Raw genomic sequence first — 18,942 nt, 5'->3', positions numbered from 1 at the left:
TTTACGTTATTTATAGATTTTTAAAACAAACACACGCATCAGCACCCACTGGTTGCAAATTACGTAACTTTTCTACTAATTACCAATCAACCCCCACTTTGCGAGTTACATCTCTCGCTTCCCGTGCCAACTAGTCCGCGGGCGCAGATTTTCCCTCCGTTTGAGTCTGGGGTCCGTTCTGAGCACATAGTCGCTCATTGCCGGCGGTCGCGATCGCTCACTGCCGGAATTGCTATTCCCGCACTTCCTGCTCAGTCCTGCTGGCTTCGCTCCTGGTGGTCCATACAGCCCATCCACCTCGGCATGGTCTTCCCTCTCCCTTAAAACAAAAGACTAGCCAAGCATACGATGCTCACAATGCAACTGCTTAATCATAACTGTTCAGCTACCAGCTACTGAATAACAATTTGTTCCTGAATAACAAAACCAAAATAAAAACCCTGTTCAGATCTTGAGGGGCCCGGGCTACTCCGCCCCGGCTCCTCCCCGGGCTTCCCGCGGCCACCCCGCGACAGCAAAGAGCAGCCCCGCGCAACCCCGCCCCCTGTACCAGGAGCACCCTCGGCCAACGTGACGCCGGCTCCGCCCCCGCCGCCGTCACGGCGCCGCCCCGCCCGGCGCAGCGATGGCGGCGCCCAGCGCCGTGTGGCTTGGGGGGGACTCCGTAAGGCGGCGGGGACGCGGCGGGGACGCGCCGGGGGGCGGCGGTGCGGGGCTGACCTGACTTGACCTGACCTGTATCCCGTCGGCAGGTGGAGTGGGTGCTGTGTCCCTACGACGCCCATCACCGCGTCCCCCGCGCGTCGCTGGAGAGGCACGCGGCGTCCTGCCGGCTCCGCAAGATGGGATACTCCGCCGAGGAGGAGGTGGGAGCCCGGCTTGGGAAGGCGGACGCGGGGCTGGCGCTGCTGCCCTGGAGTGCCGCCTGCCCGGCTGGACTTGACCGAGCCCTTTGGTCCCGCAGGCCGAGATGTACGACTCCAGCTTTTTCTACGAAAACGCGAAGGTTCCCACCGTCGCCATGGGTGAGCGCCCGCGGGGGCTTCGCCTGGCGGGGCGTCACACACAGCTAGGGGTGAGGGGGGATCCTGGGAGGGCAATGAGCATGGGGGCCAGGGAAACCCCATGGGGCAGAGGCCCTCACGGTAGCACATCCCACTGCCTTGTCTGCTGTAAGCTCTCCAAGGTCTCCTGAAAACCCTGAGTGTTCCCATCAGTAGGTTTATTTTCTCAAATTGTAATTTGTTATTTGCCTTAATTTATCCTTTTTATGCTTCTATCACTGTGTAATTTTACTCTATATCCCTGTAGCTCAGAAATGCTTCTTTTTTCCCCCTTTTTTTTCCTCTCCTCATTTCAAATATGGAATACATTAAAATTGTATTTTTAGTTCAGATATTCCCTTATATATACATCAGTAAAACTATGATATTCTGTACTATACTATAGCTCTCATGATAGAGGTTATGGGGAATAGAGACTGATGTGATCCAAGGACTGAAGAACTTGATGTAAAAGCTCTATGCTTTTTTTTTTCTCTACCTGCAGATAAAGATCTACAGTTTCACATTGTTAAGCAGGCTAGAGCTCAAAGCACCAAGGAAGGCACAGGCTACAGTGAAGGTAAGTAGTAAGCAGATACTGAGACAATGAGAGCTGCTCTTGTGTCCCTCCTTGCAGCTTCCTTCATTCCACTATGAACTGCTGTGAGGAATTTCATTTTATTTAATTTTAATACTCCTTCCCTTGTACACCTTGGAGCATAACTGCTTCCTATACTTGGGCACCTAGATAAAGAGAATTTGAGTCTGTTGTGCTCACACCTCTAGCTGTCTTCAGGACTGTAAAATCAACACTGCAAAATTCAGGAGTTTCTTAAAGGATTAGTCCTTTCCTCCCATCCCACTACCTACACTTTACTTTCTACCTGCCTTTCCTTCTGTTCCTTGTGGCCCAAACTCTTTTAATGGTGTCTCCAGCCTCATTCTTCATGTAACATTTTGTTTAGGGATTAATTGGTAGATGTGAGCCGTGTGGGCTTGTCCACAGATCTGACTGCTCCTCAGATCAAAAAGGAAACAACATGTGTATTACTATGTTGGACTGTTTCAAGACTGTCCTAAGAAGTTGTATAAGAACTACACTGACACATCTGCAAATGTGATGTTGTCCTTTGCCACCTCTCCAAGCTCATTAGTTCCTTTATGTTTTATTTATTGGTGGGTTTTGTGACCAACTGGGGACCAGTTTAAGGCTGAGAGAGTCTTCAAGAGTTCAGACCAAGACAAAGTAGAGAAGTAAGGCTGTCTACAGAAACTGTGGAGCTGCAGTGTATGGTTGAGAAATAACTGCAACACCTGAAAGATATAGCATTTACTCGCTGTAGACGTTAGTTTGTTAAACATATATGTGCAGAAGGAAAAGTGCATTTGTTCAACTTTCTTGACAGTGAAATACAGCAGCGCTTGCTCGGGCGTAGTTTTTCATCTTGTCTTCGTTTCTCTGGCAGAGCAAATGGAGGCTTAATGGACAGCTGCTTGGGAAGGAGCTTTCATGGGATGGGCACTGTATTTGGAGCACACTAGGTGCATTTTGGAGGGAAATGGTAGCTCATTAATTTGACGCAAGTGCATCCAAGTAGAGAACAGATAGGCCCTCTGTGAAGTAGTTCATTGCAAAATACACCAGTGAGCCACTAGATGCCAGTGTTCACTGTCCAGTTTTCCCTTACCTTTCTCCAAGAGTAACACTAAAACTGTGTTGGGTTGGTTTTCATTGTGGCATCTTGATGTGCTATACGATTCCTGACTTGGAATTGTTTGCTCAATTTAAAGTCTTTGGCAATGAAAACAAATTAAAATAATTTTTTATTGTAAATTTCCTTTTGACCAACTGGATCAAAGAAAGTAATTATCTTTCTTTGTTTTTTTTTTTTTAATTCTAACCCTAATTAGAATATTAGCATAGCTATATTGTAGAACAGAAAAACTGGTCCTAATCAAAAGTCATGAAATTCTTGTAAAATTACAAGCATGTAACTGTTGGGGCATTTTTATGGACTTCTGTGACTCTGTAAGAAGAGTGCATTTTAAGAACAGAATTCTAGTTTTTTTGTGTTCAAATCCATTTTTTCATATTAGAACAGTTCTGGTTTAGGCTCCAAGTGTAGTAATGATGAAATCTTGTATTTTAGGTTTGTTTGTAGAGTTATTGTGGCTCCTCTTCCTCTTCTTTGGTGTCTTTAGTGAAAGCAGGATGTGAAAGATTGCCCAGCTTCCCTTAAGACCTGAATAATCTAGAGAAGCACTAGCTTTGCTGTTGTAAAGGCTCCTGCAAACATCCTGTCTTATGTGTTGGCTCTTTCTGTCTGCCTGGAGGTATGGGATTGTGCCTTGCAGGGAGAAAGTTGTGTTGTGGGGAGCAGGATTATGGAGGTCAGGTCAGTGGTTGCTGGAAATTTGAATGTTTTCAAATAAAATGCTTTTTGCAGGCAATATCCTAGAATATTGCATGCTATATCTTTAGGGAAGTCACTTTGCTGCTGTTGCGACGGATTGAGAATGGATTTATTTGTTTGGAGGGATATGTGTTTTAACTGGGGAATGGGAAAAGTCAGTACTGGGCTGATCATTCGGGGAAAGATGAGTGTGCGGGCAGTGCATTTGTTTCCATAACTTTAAAGTTAGGTATCTGAACCAATATGGAGCACTTTGAAAGTGCCTTTGTTGCCCTTTTAGCTATAAATCCCTGTGGCAGTCTATTATAAAAGCTCTGTAGAGAAGGTGACAGTGTGAATGAGACTGATTTGCCCAGTGGTCAGTTATCTAGTCTCCTAGAACCTTTCATCCTTGTTGTCAGAACAGGTATTTTGCAGCTAGTACTTTACACAACATTTTAGGAGTAAAATAAGCCCACAAGTTAGAGCTGCAGCCTCTCTTGCTTTAGCTTGTAAGCCAAGAGCTGGGACAATACAGAGTATCAATTTGATCTGATCTACTATGATTCCTTCATGGTATATGTATGCGTGTTAGCAGTCAAGAGGGGTTATACAGCTTGTGTGGGCCTTGTGAGAGATTTGGGCCTCTCTTTTTCCTTTGAGCAATTTTTTATCCTTTCAAATTAAGAAGGTTGAAATTTCTTACAGATCATAGGGGAAGGATGAAAACAGCATGGGTGATCATGGCGTTGTTTGTTGAGCTTCTCAGTGTTTTCCTGTATAATTATGCTATTTTACTAATAACAGCTCTCTGTTCAACTTCCAGGATCTTACTCATTGCTGCCTGTAGAAGTTCCTCAAAATCACAAGCGGTTCACCTGTGACCTCACTCAAGCTGATCGCCTTGCTCTTTATGATTATGTTGTTGAGGAAACAAAGAAACAGAGGTCTAGATCCCAAATAATGGAAAATGATAGTGATCTCTTTGTGGATTTAGCAGCGAAAATCACCCAAGGTTTGAAGAACAATCTGTTGTTGAATTTATGATTTTCAGTTTGTTTAGTTAGATGAGTTTTGTTGAAAGCCAAACAAAATTGGCTGTGCTGTTTTTCTTGTGGAAAGCATGCTGTTCTTAAAAGCCACAGCAAAGACCTGGCATCAGAAAACACTAGTTTGGTGTCCTTTATGATATTTTCCTTCTGGGAAGGCCTCATTGCTCTGCTCTTGGCACACGTGTCTCTCAGGGGATGGATCTTCTGTCCTTGCTGCAACAGACTTTGGGTCGTTTAATGTTGCCAGCTTACTGTGCAGCTCAGAACAGTATTTGTTATAACAGATGACGAAATTAAAGATCACTTAAGAGTAAAAGCTGAATGGGAAAGGTTGGCAGTCATCCAAGTGGAGCTCTTGAGCAGTACGCAAATGGGTGTATTGGACCGAGGCCTCTCATCCCTGTTGAGTCATGCCAGTTTGTAACTACCTATGCAGCATAAGCATCTATGTCACCTTGTGGGCCCTTCTGTGCCTGGGAGGTAGGAGACAGTGCTTGTCCTCTACACGGGTAAATGTTTTTCAGAGTCTGGCTTTTGCAGTCTTTGGCTTTTATTGTAATACTGGGTTGGAAAATATGACCCTTATTTAGTAGGTGTTTGACCACATTGCAAGCCCATATATTGGTTTGGATCATGGTTAGGAGATTGAGATCACATAACAGTATTTGCTTGGTGGCTTTTTAGTCATGTAAACACCTAGCGTGAAGGTTGGAGAGGAAGCTTGTGCTAAATTCACAATAGTTACTAAATGCTGGAGAAACTTCAGAAAGAACACAAGATATTTTATGTTCCTGAAGGTATCAGACCTGCTAATGTCCTGCTAATGACCATTTGTTTTACTTCCAATTTTTTGCTAGATGATAGTCAGAAAGGTCCAAAGTCCCATCTTGAAATTCTGGCTGAAATGCGAGATTACAAAAGGCGGCGGCAGTCATACAGGGCTAAGAATGTTCATATAACAAAGAAGTCTTACACTGAGGTGAGATCTGAAAATAAAGGCTTTTTTGCACAAAAGTGCTTATTATATATCAGCATAAACAATTATATACTCTTTTAAAGACAAAGAATATGTGTCTCTCTCCACTTCTTGTCCACTGCTTTATTATTGTTGCAAATATAGAGGAATATTTTTGGATTTTGGTTTGCTGCAGCAAGCTACAAATAACAGGAGCATTCCTAACTGCCAAGTTTTGAATGTGAAAATGGCAGCAAGATATAGTTGACTATTATAAAATGATGCTATTTAAATTTATACAGAAACATGTTTCTGCAAATAAGACTTTCCATTCAGACATTTGACATACAGGGTTTGGGTAAGATTTTTGGGTGTTGGTTTTTTTTTTTGAGATGTTCACTTTCTGTCTAGTTGCTAGTTGAGACCACTACAATGACATGTTTGTTTTTAATGTATCTTAATCTCCAGGTGATTCGGGATGTGATTGGTGTGCATATGGAAGAACTCAGCAATCAGTGGCAGGAGGAGAACAGGTTGGATAATGCAGAGATATGTGAAGGAGGGAAGTTGATATCTTCAGGAAGGTATGCCACAGCTGACAGATTCTTCAGGCATGTCAGCAGACCAAAGCCTGTAATTTTATCTTATCACCTTCTTCTAATAGCACATACCAGCCTTGTCTGAGACACACAGAGTTTATTTTATACTAATTCTAGTAAGTCTTGCTTGAGAAGCTCTGCCTGCAGGAAGGATGGGGAAAAATTAATAAGCATTTTTCTTTCAGGGGTAAGTAGGTTAGTGGTAAGTGATTCAGGTGAACAGGTGGAGCTGGGAAATGAATAATGCTCCCTCCGTATTCAAGTGTGTATATGTGTAGTAGGTGAGTACAGAAGGACACTTGGAAATAAAAGTACACAATTTCTTCCCTTTCCCTACCACATGACAGGAAATGCTGTGGTAGACATATTATACCTCAGAGTAAAGGTTTCCATAACATACTAAATATGAGAAACCTTTACAGTTCTTATCACTGTGAATGCTGCTGTGCTAACTGGGAGAGTTTTATCTATTCGTATTTCTTCCTGTGTCAAGCAACACTGCACACTCTTTCAGACATTCGTCACTGAAATAAAAATGAAATTATGGCCTAGTGATAGCGTATTTGTTTGTGCCTCTTCAGCAGATCTTTGAGATGAGAATGTTTTTGAAACAAACTAAAAGGTGACACTGTTTCCAGCATTAAAGTGAAGGTTAATGGGTGGCCAGAGCACTGGAACAGGCTGCCCAGGGAAGTTATGGAGTCTCCTTCTCTGAGACACTCAAAACCCACCTAGATGTGTTCCTGCATAACTTGCTCTAGCTGACCCTGCCTTGGCAGGGTGGTTGGACTGGATGATCTCCAGAGGTCCCTTCCAACACTAACGATTCTGTGACTCTCTAAGATTGGGCCTGCTGGGTTCTCCAGCTGTAGGTAGCAGCTTAAGGCAGGTAGTTGAATAGTTCAGGATTTAAAGCAAAACAGAGTGAACTCCTTCAACTGCCTCGTGTTAAGACTGAGGGGCAGTGTTTGTAAGAAAATACCTGAATTAAATCATGTGCTGAGATGTGGACATATAAAAGCATAGACTTAGGGCTTCTTTTGGGAGGTATGGTATATCCAAGGGAGAGAGAGAGGCTTCATAAAACATATGTCCTCTGTCTTACATCGTTAGTAGGTCATTATATAACAAAACTGGTACTGAAACCAAAAGCAACTCTGAAACTATTTTATTGACTAAAATCGATAGCCTTTTTTCAGAAGGGAAGACAGGCGGTCAGCTTCGGTGGACTCACGGCAATCTGGGGAAAGCAGTAAGGATACTGAATGCACAAGGCACAGGAGAGACACCAGCAGGAGTCCAAGTAAACGAAGAAGGAGTCGCGAAAGAGGCAAAGACTCTCGGAGAAAAAGAGAGAGGTGAGCATAAATAGGGACAGCTGACTCCTGCTTCTGAATCAGGCAGCCACAACCACTGTCTGTGAGAATTTTGTGCAGAGAACAAGAATATCTAGTCCAGTAAACAAGCTAGGTTAACCTCACGTGCCGTATGTCAAGTCAGTGCATGAGGCTACTAACACTAAACAAAACATGCTGTGAGACCACAAACTGTGATCCAGACTTCAGAATCTGAAATCTCACATTTGAAAGGTGGCACTTCCAACAACGTGTTGCAGGACTAATACAGTACTGTCACAGACTATTTTACTCCATCAACACGGTTAAATGGACAGTATGTCCCTCATCCACAGCTAAGTGTGCTTGTCATGTCTAATGCTAATTACTGCTCTAGTTCGCACTGGAACTTAGTAAGTAGGATTATTTGTTTCACATACACATACACATACAAACACAGTGAGTTGACTAGCTTTTCTGTGGTAGGTGTTTCAAAACTGCTGTTGTTCTTCAGTATTTCTGGACATATTTTTAAGCAAAAGAAAACAAATCTAGGCCACATCTTCTAATACCATCAACAAGGATATATTTACATCTACAGGACCATAGGTGTGTAGGATCTGTGTTTAAGCAAAGACTCGGGCTGTTGTGCAGAAGAAATGCTGTACTGTCCCTAGCATGTACGGGTAAATGCTTATAGATAAGTGCATGGATTGCTATGATTGCTTCTATCAAAGCTGGCTTCATTACGCTGTGATGTCGTTCACCCTAAACTAACTGCCTCTCTGCACTGCATGACAAGGCTTTGATTAAAGCAACATGGGAAATAAACTGTCTTAAAGTAGCTTACTTTCTTTCATTAGCAGAGGACATGACTACATTTAATGAGAGCTTACCATTTTACAAGTTGTTTTTTTTCCCCTTCAGACTCTGAGACTAACAGCCCCACAATGTTTGTGTTTTTGTTTCAGGGATGAAGACAAGTATCACAGGCATAAAAGAAGAAAGTAGAAACAAGAACGTGATTATTTTGTTTGTCAGCTGTTCAAAAAATTACTTGCACGAGAACTGTTGCTACTGCTGTTGTGCTGAGGACAGTAACGCTGTGTACATGATACTGGTATTGCATCATAGCTGTGCTTTGAGACAAAAAAGTGTTAAGGTTTGCCAGAGTGGAAGCAGTATATAGCAGAAAATGTGTAAATCTGTAACATTCACGCATCTTTTAATAAATTATGTTGACTTTTCGTGTATTTGAGTTTAGCCTGACAAGACTGAAAAATAAAATCTGTGAGAGGCTGTACTAATTGGCCTTCCTGGCCCATAGTGGATACAGAACAGAGCTAATCCCTGGAGTCCAGGATCAGTTACAAACAGAAAAAGCATGAAAAGAGCTCCCCTCCTACCTAACACTCTGGGAACACTGTTCCAGACAGACAGCACTTATGCCTAACTACAGCATGTACCAGAGGGCGTATTTCAGAGTTCTTCAACAGGCTAAAACATCTTCAACTGCAGCTAGTGGTAAACTGACAATAACATGAAAGTTACTGTTCCCAAGCTCAAACTCAAAGAAATTTTGGATCAATGTCATCTGGCAAAGATGATGAGAATATAGCTCTCCACAGAAACTAGTGGGGAGGCACCAAGGACACTTGAAATATTGCTGAGTACCATATTCAAACACCAGGGGCATATCCATTTCCTTCCAGCAATAACTAGGAGGTATTCCCATCCTGTGGACTCTACAAATGGTAGTGATAGAAGTCGATAAAACAGACTTAAGCCGTGCATACATGTATTAACATATGTATTAAGGATGTGCAGTTCTGTTAATTCCTCACACACTCCAGCAAGGTCAGTCACCAGGAGCCAAGCTTCTTGCCTCAAGGAAGTCAGCAACTATAAAAGAACAAGCTTGCAGATCCATCTTTCCTACAATTTTTTTTCTGTTTGATCAAGGTGCTGGGAGAGGGCAGTCCATGTGCTCCTGGTTTTGGCCTTCTCAATCAAAAGGAATATCTCCGGTTTTATTGTAGCCACTAGTATCCTGTTTCATACCTCAGCTATTTCTGCAATTAAGTGTAATTATCTGGCACTAAATACATGGTCTAGTTCTAATGGATTTAGGCTTCTATACAGCAGTTCAACTCAAAACCAAACAACCCTGTGTCAGGTATTCCTTGCCTACATGACAAATGCAGTAGCTTTTCATGTTAGAGAATAGGACATATTCTAAAACAGATTCTTAATTAGACAAATTTATCTGAGAATGAAAAAAGATATCTAAGTTCTGAAAGGGTCCTAATTAGAAGGAAAACAATACAGAACAATTGCAGATTTTGAGGTGGTTTTGTTTAGCAGCTCAGCCATGGGGTTCTCATTAGGTTCTCTTTCAGTAGGGCTTGGTAAAACAGTTTATTTAAATAAAGGCTGTTCAGGCAAACAAGGTAGTCAAAAAAAAGCTGTATTTATGTAAGAGTCAAAGTCAGTGCTACCAGAAGCATAATGAGAAACACTTCAATTATAGCTGTCCAGTCTTCTCTAAATTTAATTCTTGTATTTTACTTCTTTTCTTACAATTGCTTACAAAGTATTGGTAAGAAGATCCATAACAAAATAACTTTTACTCAATATAAGCATGTAAGTGAAAGGATGGTCCCTAGGTGTAAGCATCAGTATTTGAGAGGCAGGAGAACAGTATAACCATGTAGTCAATTAACATCCCCTGAGGGGCCATTTCAAGAGTGGGACAAAGAAAAGGAAATGCCAACAAAGAGGATCGTGTTGTACTGAAATGTGCAAATTATGGTACTTTGAACACAAATTATTTTCTTGAACTTATTTATTCCTTTTTTTTTTCCCTCTCACCTCATACTGAACAGTAGGGTTGATTAATAAAATATGAAGGTCGGTGGCAGAAAGTGTCTGATCAGCACCATGCCAGATTGTTTGTCCCTGAAAAGGAATAAACCAAATGTTTTAGAACGGCACTTTAACATGGTAAATCCTAGTGTGTTGGACAAGATACAGTTTAGGGTTATATGAATTGCAAACAAAAGTGGTGTGATTAAAAAGTGGTTCTTCCTAAAAATTGTCAGTCTGGTAACTAATGATGAAACAGGCCATTTGTATGCTCGTGTTTTGGAGCTCCTATGTACTCGGAGCTGATAGCAATCTTAAGTGTACTGGGTCTGTGTGGCAAGGGGGTTTTTTGGGGGGGGTGGAGGCAGGGACTACAGTGGTGGCTTCTGTGAGCTTCTAACAGAGGCTTCTCCCCTGTTCGAGCCAATGCCAGCTGGCTCCAAGATGGACCTGCTGCTGGCCAAGGCCAAGCTCAACAGCAATGGTGGTAGTGCATCTGGGGGAACGTGTTTAAGAAGGGGAGGAAAAAAACTGCAACTGCATCTGGAGAAGAGAGGAGTGGGAATGCAAGAGCAACAGCACTGTAGACACCAAGGCCAGTGAGGAAGGAGAAGGAGGTGGTCCAGGCACTAGAGCAGAGATTCCCCTGCAGCCCGTGGCTCAGATCATGGTGAGGCAACTCTGTCCCTGCAGCCCTGGAGGTCCATGGGGGAGCAGAAATCCACCTGCTGCCCACAGAGGACACACCAGAGCAGGTGGATGCCTGAGGGAGACTGTGACCCCGTGGGAAGCTCACACTGGAGAGGGCTCCTGGCAGGATCTGTGTCACTGTGGAGAGAAGAGCTCATACTGGAGAAGGTTTGCCAGACTTGTGACCCCATGACGGACCCACACTAGAGCAGCCTGTTCCTGAAGGACTGCACCCCATGAAAGGGACCCTATGCTAGAGCAGTTTGTGAAGACCTGCATCCCATGGGAAGGATTCAAGTTGGAGAAGTTCCTGGAGGACTGTTTCCCATGGGAGGACCCCACACTGGAGCAGGGGAGGTGTGTGAGAAGTCCCTCCTCTGAGGAGGAAGGAGCAGAGACAATGTGTAATGAACTGACCACAGTCCCCATTCTCCATCCCCCTGTGCCACTGAAGTGGTGGGTGGGAGAGAAAATGGGGAGTGAATTTGAGGAGGAAAAAGGGAAGGGTTGGGGGAAGGTGTTTTAAGACTCATTTTTATGTCTTATTATCCTGCTCTGATTTGATTGGTAATAAATGAAACTGAATTCTCCAAGTTAAGTCTGTTTTGCCTGTGACAATAACTGGTGAGTGATGTCTCCCTGCCTGTACCTCGACCCAGAAGCCTTCCATATATTTTCTCTGTCCAGCTGAGGAGGGGAGTGACAAAGCAGCTTTGGAGGGCAGCTGGCATTCATCCAGAGTCAGCCCACCAGGCACAGAAAGACCAGTTCCAGATAGACGGTAGGAAGAGTAAGCGTCTGTACGCAAACATGCTACGTAGGCAGCACTTGGAGGACAAGCCCACTATGGGTCTTTTTAAATTGGTTAAAGTGCATTTTGTGTGACCCACGTGTGACTATAGATAAAATAAGAGAACTGCCAATCTCTCTCTCTCTCTGGTTTATGACCTATATTAAATCAAAAGAGCAGCCCATAAGATGCTGCTGGTTCCAGAACCAGTACTATACAGCTGATACATGCCTGTATCTAATTGCATCCTACAGGGAAAATTATACCACCAGACAGCGACTTCAGTATTTCAGAGAAAGATGGATAAATAACAATTTATCTTTTAGCAGTTCAAACAATGAAGCTGACAAAAAATAACTGTGTACACTTTTGATATAATCTTAGTCAACAGTTATTTTTGTCATCATGGCTATGCTATGTCTGTCTGAAGACAGAGTATTCACTTGAAATTAAAGGTTTATGGAGAACCCAGAGGTGACCAATACATTAAAATTCCATGCACAGATTTCTACTTACGCTTCTTCTTTAATTTTGTGGAGGAATGCTTCAGTTTCATCCTCTGGTATCTCTCCGTCAATACTGGCCAAATACAAATAAAGGAACGAGAATGTTTCAAAGGGAATTGGAGCTGCTCCACCTTCTGGCTCACTTGTTAAGATTTCGCAGGCATGTTTCATCGAACTCAGTAAGGACTGCAGGGGGTTAAGTCAAGAAGCGAGAGGAAAAGTATCAGAGCCATGAACACCCTTTGCATACTACGACAAAATCCACACTGTTAGCCACTAAAAGTGAGGGTAAATGAGATGAAGGTGTTATCATCATTATCTAGCTTTAAACCCCAAAGTTACCCTCCAGTGCAGGTCAAATGGTAGAAACAATCATGAAGTTCTACTAGGGACAGTAGCAAAAAATACCAGAATCCTGTGATGTTTAAAGATTGCATGAGGTAATATGATCCCTATCTCCAACGTGGCCAAATTGCTCTGTTCTGCTACTGTAAGAGCTCGAACATCACTATATCTAGGGATAGACATGTGTGTGTGTGTGTATATTTATTATCTCAATGGTTCTAAATGAGTTTTCAGCAGAAGTTAAGACAGATAAATCTACAAACCCCAGAAAATGAACATGGGTTTGGTGATTTTTATTCTGACATTATATCATATAATTTTTAGATAATATTTTAGCTGATATTTACTGTTTCCTCTACCTGTATGCAAGTTCTACTTTAATAGTTAGTAGAAAAAACATTGAGGCAAAAAGCATTTAAAGAACATTTCAGTTCAGTCAAAGGGCAATAACATCCGAGTTACCTTAAAAAAACCCCATGCCACAAATTATTTTCCAAATACACTTTGAAAAAAATCCTTTATTTAATATGGTGTTGATAATCCAGTGCCCTATACATGCTGAGCTATATGGGGAAAAATGTGGAAAAATTAAGCACACATTCAGTTGACTGGTTGGATGCCATTAAAGAAAGAAATAAACAAACACACACCAAACCAAAAAAAAACACCAAAAAACCCCTCAAAACCACTCAGGCCTTTTTTAACACAAGTGGTAATATTCTTTGCTGTAACATTTTCAAAACTCACCCTTACCTTTCCATTAACAAGCAAGCAATGACTATGTAAAAAGATAGTATTTTCTAACACTAGACTAGCAATACTTAAAATAAATGCAATATCTGTTTAAGATCTAGAACCGAGGCCAGAGAAGTGTAATTTTATAATCCTTTAACAGTTTCACTTAATGTATTTCATCCCCTAGGAGGCCTCTCTGTGGAAGGAGAGGCAGCTGCTTCTATGATGGCAGAGTTTACCTTCTGCATTTTGCTACCTCGCTACTGCCCTTCCTGCCACTGTCTCTCTCTCACACAACACAGCAAAATTATTCACATCCATTTAGGCACCTTTGAAAGACTATTTAACAGGCTACCTGTGTGGTCATTTCCTCAAGGCTGTAAAAACACATCAGTGTTTACTTTATAAAAAGTAAAACTACAAGATCATGTCAGGAAGGAGATTGGAATGAAGAAATACACAGTTGAAATAAGTAAATATAAATAGATATATACATACACAATTGCATTGCCAGGCCAGGTCAACATTCAGGGTTTCCAGATATTGCAACAATCTCAAAATATTATTTTGTATGTATTTTCTTTTTAATACCTCTTCTTCCCTACTGTAGAAATCACTAAAAGTATTATAGTTTATAAGAACATCAGCTTAGTGCATTTTATAGTCTTCCATTCTGTTGAAATGCTCTGCTGAGATATTATTACTGACATTAAAAGAACTAAATGTAAATTTAGTAACATTAACTGCTGCTGTGAAAATTTAATTGACTACACAATCAATTAAAAATTGGTGCTTTAATTTCTCACTCCAGTTCTCCTCCATGGACATTTATACTGATGCCATCAGCATCATTCCTCTATCATCCTCTCTCTCATGGTACAAGCTCCCCGCAGACATTCTTGCTGTTCTACTGCCATCCCAGTCAACTGAGGACTTAGCCATCTTTCTGTTTAAATTCCCCCGATTAAAATCTGACAGAGAACAGAAGTAAACATGCAAGCCACTTTGCCAGCTGCTGCAACAGCAATCACAATTTCCCAAATCCATTTGCAGTAATTGTTCTATGACCTTATATATGATCACAGACAACCATCTGTGTTTAGATACAAGAGCTCCTGTTGTCAACATACCCCACCGAGCACGCTGCACCCAAGTGCCAGAATCTTCATCCATTCCACCTCCTCGCCAAAATTGTCCAGTTGCAGGATAGATTTCAGCTGCTCTTCTGGCAAACACAAGTGCTTCCATTTTTCCTTTAGTTCTGTAACAGTTACCATGCCTTTGGGAGAAAGCTTTAAACGAAATCATGGTACCACAATAAGAACTCTGAAAACCAGAATGAATCAAAGAACAGAGTAGTTCCCCAAAATACATCAAACACTTGAAGGTCAGTCTACCCAATCACCTTCAACACATCAGCATTCCTCAGTAGCATTGTGCATTTGATAGAGGCCAGTTTGTACCTTTTTGTGCAAGACTTTGAGGAGTCCAGGAGTCAAACCACCTTCTATTTCCCCTGTTGCTGAAGGAATTTCAATCCTCTCCTTCACAGGAAGGGGCTCCCCCTTTGACAAGGCTGAAAAATACCTAAGTGAATGGGAAGAGCAACACACCTCAATGCTAAAGGCCATTACAAACTCCATAGAAGTAAATGCTCTTACAGGTCAGTGAAAGAACCCACAAGCTCCTGAGCAGGAGCAGCAGCTCAGCAAGCTGCCCCCACACACAATTCCCATCTCCCCAAGCTCAGATAGCATCTTTCTTTCTAGCAGAAACCACAATCTTTCGATTTTTACATGCTCCTTTTTATGACATTCTAATAATTCTTAAAGCATTTAACTTATTTTGTGCATGATACACCCAGTTCTTCTTGGCAAAGGCAGAGAGTGATTTATTAACATCACAGTGTGCTTCCAAACCAAACGCAGGCTTTTCCCATTTGACTGAGGAGCACTTGACTGCTCAGCTGTTTAACATTCCCCTCAAACACTACCCAAAATGCTGCAGCTCTCTCATCAATATTTCTACTATTTCTGTCCACTCCAAAATAAAATTTAGGAATAGAGCAGAAAGGGCATTAGATGCACATTCTTTTGATTATAAGGCTGACACATCCTCAACAGCAGCCACCTCTGCCATAACTGGCCAGCAATCTGAACTGTGCAAGGAAAACTCAGTTTTCATTCAGGCAGTGATGGGTCTAATTTAGGAGTTTCTCCACTCATCCTGCCTCATCTGCCCTGGTCACCCACCAGGCTACCCCATGCTGTGCAAATACTTGCCAAAATGCACAGCAAGCAGCACTGCATTGGTGTGACTGTGTAGAAATAGATGCATGGTATGTGCGTAGATACAACACTTGGGCTACTTTTCAGCCTGATCCATTTCCCCATCTGATTATTCACAAGGACAAGCCTACAACACTGGCAGCACATGTGAACCCACAGCCTTGCTCTGCCTTGTGTGGCTCCCAGGCACGGATCTTGCTCTGCTCACCACAGAGGCACTTTTCCCTGAAAGGAAAAGAAGAAACCTAACAAGTGTAAGAATTAGAAAGTTATTTTCTAGGTTGCCTTTAAATGTCAAGAATTAAATCTCACATGAGAGGGAAAAAACCAATAATAATAACAAAACCAAAATAAGATGCATTTTCCTGGATGGAAATCAAACTATTCCAGGAATAAGCCAGTCCTAAGCCTCAAAGAAGCAGAAAATAAATCAAGTACTACACTATGTTTAAAAGGCTCTCATACCACATTAATACAAAGCAGCGTGTATGGAATATACATGTTGATGTAATATTCAAAGTCAGCTCCCCTGTACAGTAAACAGGAGCAGTGAGACTTTGTGGGTCCCCTGTTGTTCTTTGAACATCATACTTACGCAGCTGCCCACTGCAAAACATCACGAGGTTGAGTCCTAATAGCAGCTTTAGTAAATTGCTTCAGAATGTCAGGTAGCTCCGGGGGGATTTTGATCTGCTGAGCACAAAACATGGTTTCTGGAAGAGGCATGGTCGGTTTCTGTTCAGTCACAAGGACCTGAAAGAAATAAAACAGCAGTTCACAGACACAGAACGTGAATGAAAAACCGTGTGTGCACTTGTGGGTGAACAGTGCTTATCCCCAAACTCCCTCCTGTCCTACCTGACAGCTGGGGTTACTGGAGAGGTGACAGACTTAGAAGGGTCTGCGTCTGTCAGAGGAGCACTGCATTTCTCTAAAACACTTTAATTTGGTGGCAACACCAAGTAAAACACTGGAGCTTGGACACCAACAACAGCTCTGGATGAGGAGAACTACTACTTTAACGGGTATCTTTAGGTAGTTTCTCCCCAAACCTACCACAATACAAATTTGTAAAACAGGCAGTGCAGACAAGTCACACCACACATGCCAGTGTGAAAGCTAGCTATGCTGACAACTCACTACTGCGCACCGAGGAGAATCTTGTCATTTTTGTACAGAAGCCAGAGTATGCAGATGACCAAGTTTCTACTGTGTTTATGTACTCCAAAAATGTTGTAGCGAAAAGCTACTAATTCGTGCTTCTGGCAGACTTCACACAAAAAAACTGCAGCAATGAACAAAACATTCACGTGCGCTGCAACAACACACTGCACTTTGCTTATACAGTTCTACAGCTATGTTTGTCTCATTCAGGATGTAACTCATTTGTTGCAAGGAATTCTGTTGCCCAGGATCCAAAAGAAGGGAAAGAGATAGGTTATTGTGTGGTACTTCTCCCATTGAAATGGAGCACATTTGGTGGGAAATCTGAGTACTCTCCTCATCATTTCAAGAACAAACTATACCCCATTCAAGTTGATTTGGCAACAAGAACTGAAAACATATTGGTTATTTGCAGAGGAGAAGAGCAATGAAAGCAACAGCATCAAGAAAGGAATCGACATAACAGCATCCTCTATCCCTTTACATTATTTTAATTTTTTAGATAAAAATACCTGACATGTGGCTTTCTCTCCCTATCATGTGAATTTTCCTGCATTGGAAAAAAAAAAATTAAAAGTCAGTGATAGAGGAATGGGACTGCTGTGACCCAAGGCTCCTTTGAGGATCAAACCATACTTAGAACCTTATTTCTGGAGAAATGCAGACAGAGCACAGCATCTTCATCACTCCAACGCAGCAAATTTGTATCAGGGATAGACTTCAGAGAGTGCATTTAATTACCTTATTGGTCACACACGTTTAGTAATGATTCAAAACCACAGCTCTAGCCAAGGAATTGAAGCTGAACGCAAAAATTTGAGGATTTCAGGATAACAGAAAAATCTAGAGGAAGGAATACACGTGTGTGTGTATGCCCCCTTGGGAAACAGTCAAATAAAAGAGTAAAAACAAAATCAGGAAACAAAAAAAGGAAGGAGTGCAAAGGCTGCTTTTCTACAGTAAGCCATTAATCATAGAGTCTCACAGAAGGGTTGAGGTTGGTAGGGACCTCTTAGAAGTTACCTGGTCAGACCCCCTGCTCAAGTTGGGCCACCTACGAAGAGACTGCCAAGAACCATGTCCAGGTGGGTTTTGAACATCGCTATGGATGGAGACTCCACCCCTCCCTGGGCAACCTGTGCCAGTGCTCAGTCATCCTTACAGTGAAAAAGGGTTTCTTGATGTTCAGAAGGAACCTCCTGTACATACACACACAGCCAGGTCAGGCAGTCTCTACACCCCTTCACCATCGGTGCACGGCAGGGGGTTACTCTCGCTAAACACAAAGCTCAGCTCATGTCTTTCACCCCCTATTAGCTCTTATTTTCTATTTTTTTTTCCTTTCACGAACTCAAAACCAGCCCCAGGAGTTCAAGGCCGACAAGCAGCCGCAAACAGGCCGGCCTTGCCGCGCCGCGGGGCCCGCCGCCCCCCAGCCCCGAGCTGTGGGGAGGGAGCGCCGGAGGAGGCGCTCGGAGAGCTCTGGGAGCCCAACCCCGTCCCCGGGCACCGCCGCGGCATTGGCGGCCCCGGCCGAGCCGTCCGGGACGGCTCCCCCCGCCCCGCCGGTGCTGCCCCGAGGCTCGGGGGAGAGCCGGGCACGGCCCCTCACCTGCCCCGCTCCGCGGCCCCGCTGCCCGGGCAACGCGGGGGTAGCGGCCGGGGCGGGCGGGAGGCCGGGGAGCTGAGCAGGGGAAGGCGGGGGCCGGGCGGGGAGAGAGGGTTGGTGCCTCCGCGGTTTAAAGTGCAAGACCATCCCGTTTTGTTCAAACTTGTGAAAAGACACGAGACATGGATGATGTCTACCATTAGCAAATTCGCGGATGACACCGAGTTGGGTCGGAGTGTTGATCTGCTGGAGGGTAGGAAGGCTCTGCAGAGGGACCTGGGCAGGCTGGATCAGTGGGCCAAGAACAATGCCATGATGTTCAACAAGACCAAGTGCCAGGTCCTACGCTTTGGCCACAAAAACCCCATGCAGTGCTACGGGCTGGGGTGGGGGCACAGTGACTGGAAAGCTGCCCAGCAGAAAAGGACGTGGAGGTGCTTCTCAACAGCGACTGAACTCGAGGCAGCAGTGTGCCCAGGTGGGCAAGAAGGCCAGTGGCATCCTGGCCTGTATCAGAAATAGCGTGGCCAGCAGGACCAAGGAAGTGATTCTTCCCCTGTACTCAGCACTAGTT

At 43.3% G+C, this 18,942-nt stretch overlaps 2 protein-coding genes across 11 annotated transcripts; one reads left to right on the top strand and one right to left on the bottom strand.

Annotated features, from left to right (window-relative positions):
• The first annotated feature begins 580 nt into the window (after positions 1-580).
• On the top strand, positions 581-8,629 carry SNRNP48 (small nuclear ribonucleoprotein U11/U12 subunit 48). Of its 2 annotated transcripts, none has more exons than XM_027681292.1 (9): positions 581-664; positions 753-866; positions 965-1,025; positions 1,549-1,623; positions 4,263-4,451; positions 5,346-5,467; positions 5,912-6,027; positions 7,245-7,400; positions 8,348-8,629. In XM_027681292.1, the coding sequence occupies exons 1-9, from the start codon at positions 626-628 to the stop codon at positions 8,385-8,387; spliced, it is 912 nt and encodes a 303-aa protein (XP_027537093.1). In that variant the 5' UTR covers positions 581-625; the 3' UTR covers positions 8,388-8,629. The 2 variants fall into 2 exon arrangements, with proteins under 2 accessions (XP_027537093.1, XP_027537083.1); XM_027681282.1 differs by having other exon boundaries at positions 584-664; positions 7,242-7,400.
• ROPN1L (rhophilin associated tail protein 1 like) lies at positions 6,059-18,635 on the bottom strand. 9 transcript variants are annotated; one of them, XM_027681339.1, is made up of 7 exons: positions 18,566-18,635; positions 17,272-17,309; positions 16,191-16,348; positions 14,771-14,894; positions 14,438-14,599; positions 12,238-12,413; positions 11,392-11,618 (listed from the first exon to the last, which is right to left on the bottom strand). In XM_027681339.1, the coding sequence occupies exons 3-7, from the start codon at positions 16,319-16,321 to the stop codon at positions 11,477-11,479; spliced, it is 735 nt and encodes a 244-aa protein (XP_027537140.1). In that variant the 5' UTR covers positions 16,322-16,348; positions 17,272-17,309; positions 18,566-18,635; the 3' UTR covers positions 11,392-11,476. The 9 variants fall into 9 exon arrangements, with proteins under 9 accessions (XP_027537177.1, XP_027537168.1, XP_027537107.1 ...); XM_027681348.1 differs by lacking the exon at positions 18,566-18,635 and adding an exon at positions 17,783-17,805; XM_027681330.1 differs by lacking the exon at positions 18,566-18,635 and adding an exon at positions 18,111-18,199 and having other exon boundaries at positions 11,393-11,618.
• Positions 18,636-18,942: the final 307 nt, after the last annotated feature.

Source organism: Neopelma chrysocephalum, unplaced genomic scaffold (genome assembly GCF_003984885.1).
Source record: "Neopelma chrysocephalum unplaced genomic scaffold, ASM398488v2 Primary Assembly neopelma1_22b, whole genome shotgun sequence".
NCBI classification, from domain to species: Eukaryota; Metazoa; Chordata; class Aves; order Passeriformes; family Pipridae; genus Neopelma; species Neopelma chrysocephalum.
The sequence above is the reverse complement of the archived record's forward strand: the minus strand, read 5'-3'. Positions and strand labels throughout refer to the sequence as shown.

Excerpts from the sequence above, each read along its gene's own strand:
- SNRNP48 (XM_027681282.1), top strand. The coding sequence starts at position 626 with ATGGCGGCGCCCAGCGCCGTGTGGCTTGGGGGGGACTCC. Across the intron at positions 4,452-5,345 it reads AGCAGCGAAAATCACCCAAG|ATGATAGTCAGAAAGGTCCA; the intron begins GTTTGAAGAACA and ends ATTTTTTGCTAG. Across the intron at positions 6,028-7,241 it reads AAGTTGATATCTTCAGGAAG|AAGGGAAGACAGGCGGTCAG; the intron begins GTATGCCACAGC and ends GCCTTTTTTCAG.
- ROPN1L (XM_027681306.1), bottom strand. Across the intron at positions 14,895-16,190 it reads GTTTTGCAGTGGGCAGCTGC|GTATTTTTCAGCCTTGTCAA; the intron begins GTAAGTATGATG and ends CCATTCACTTAG. Across the intron at positions 14,600-14,770 it reads TCAAAGTCTTGCACAAAAAG|CTTTCTCCCAAAGGCATGGT; the intron begins GTACAAACTGGC and ends TTTCGTTTAAAG.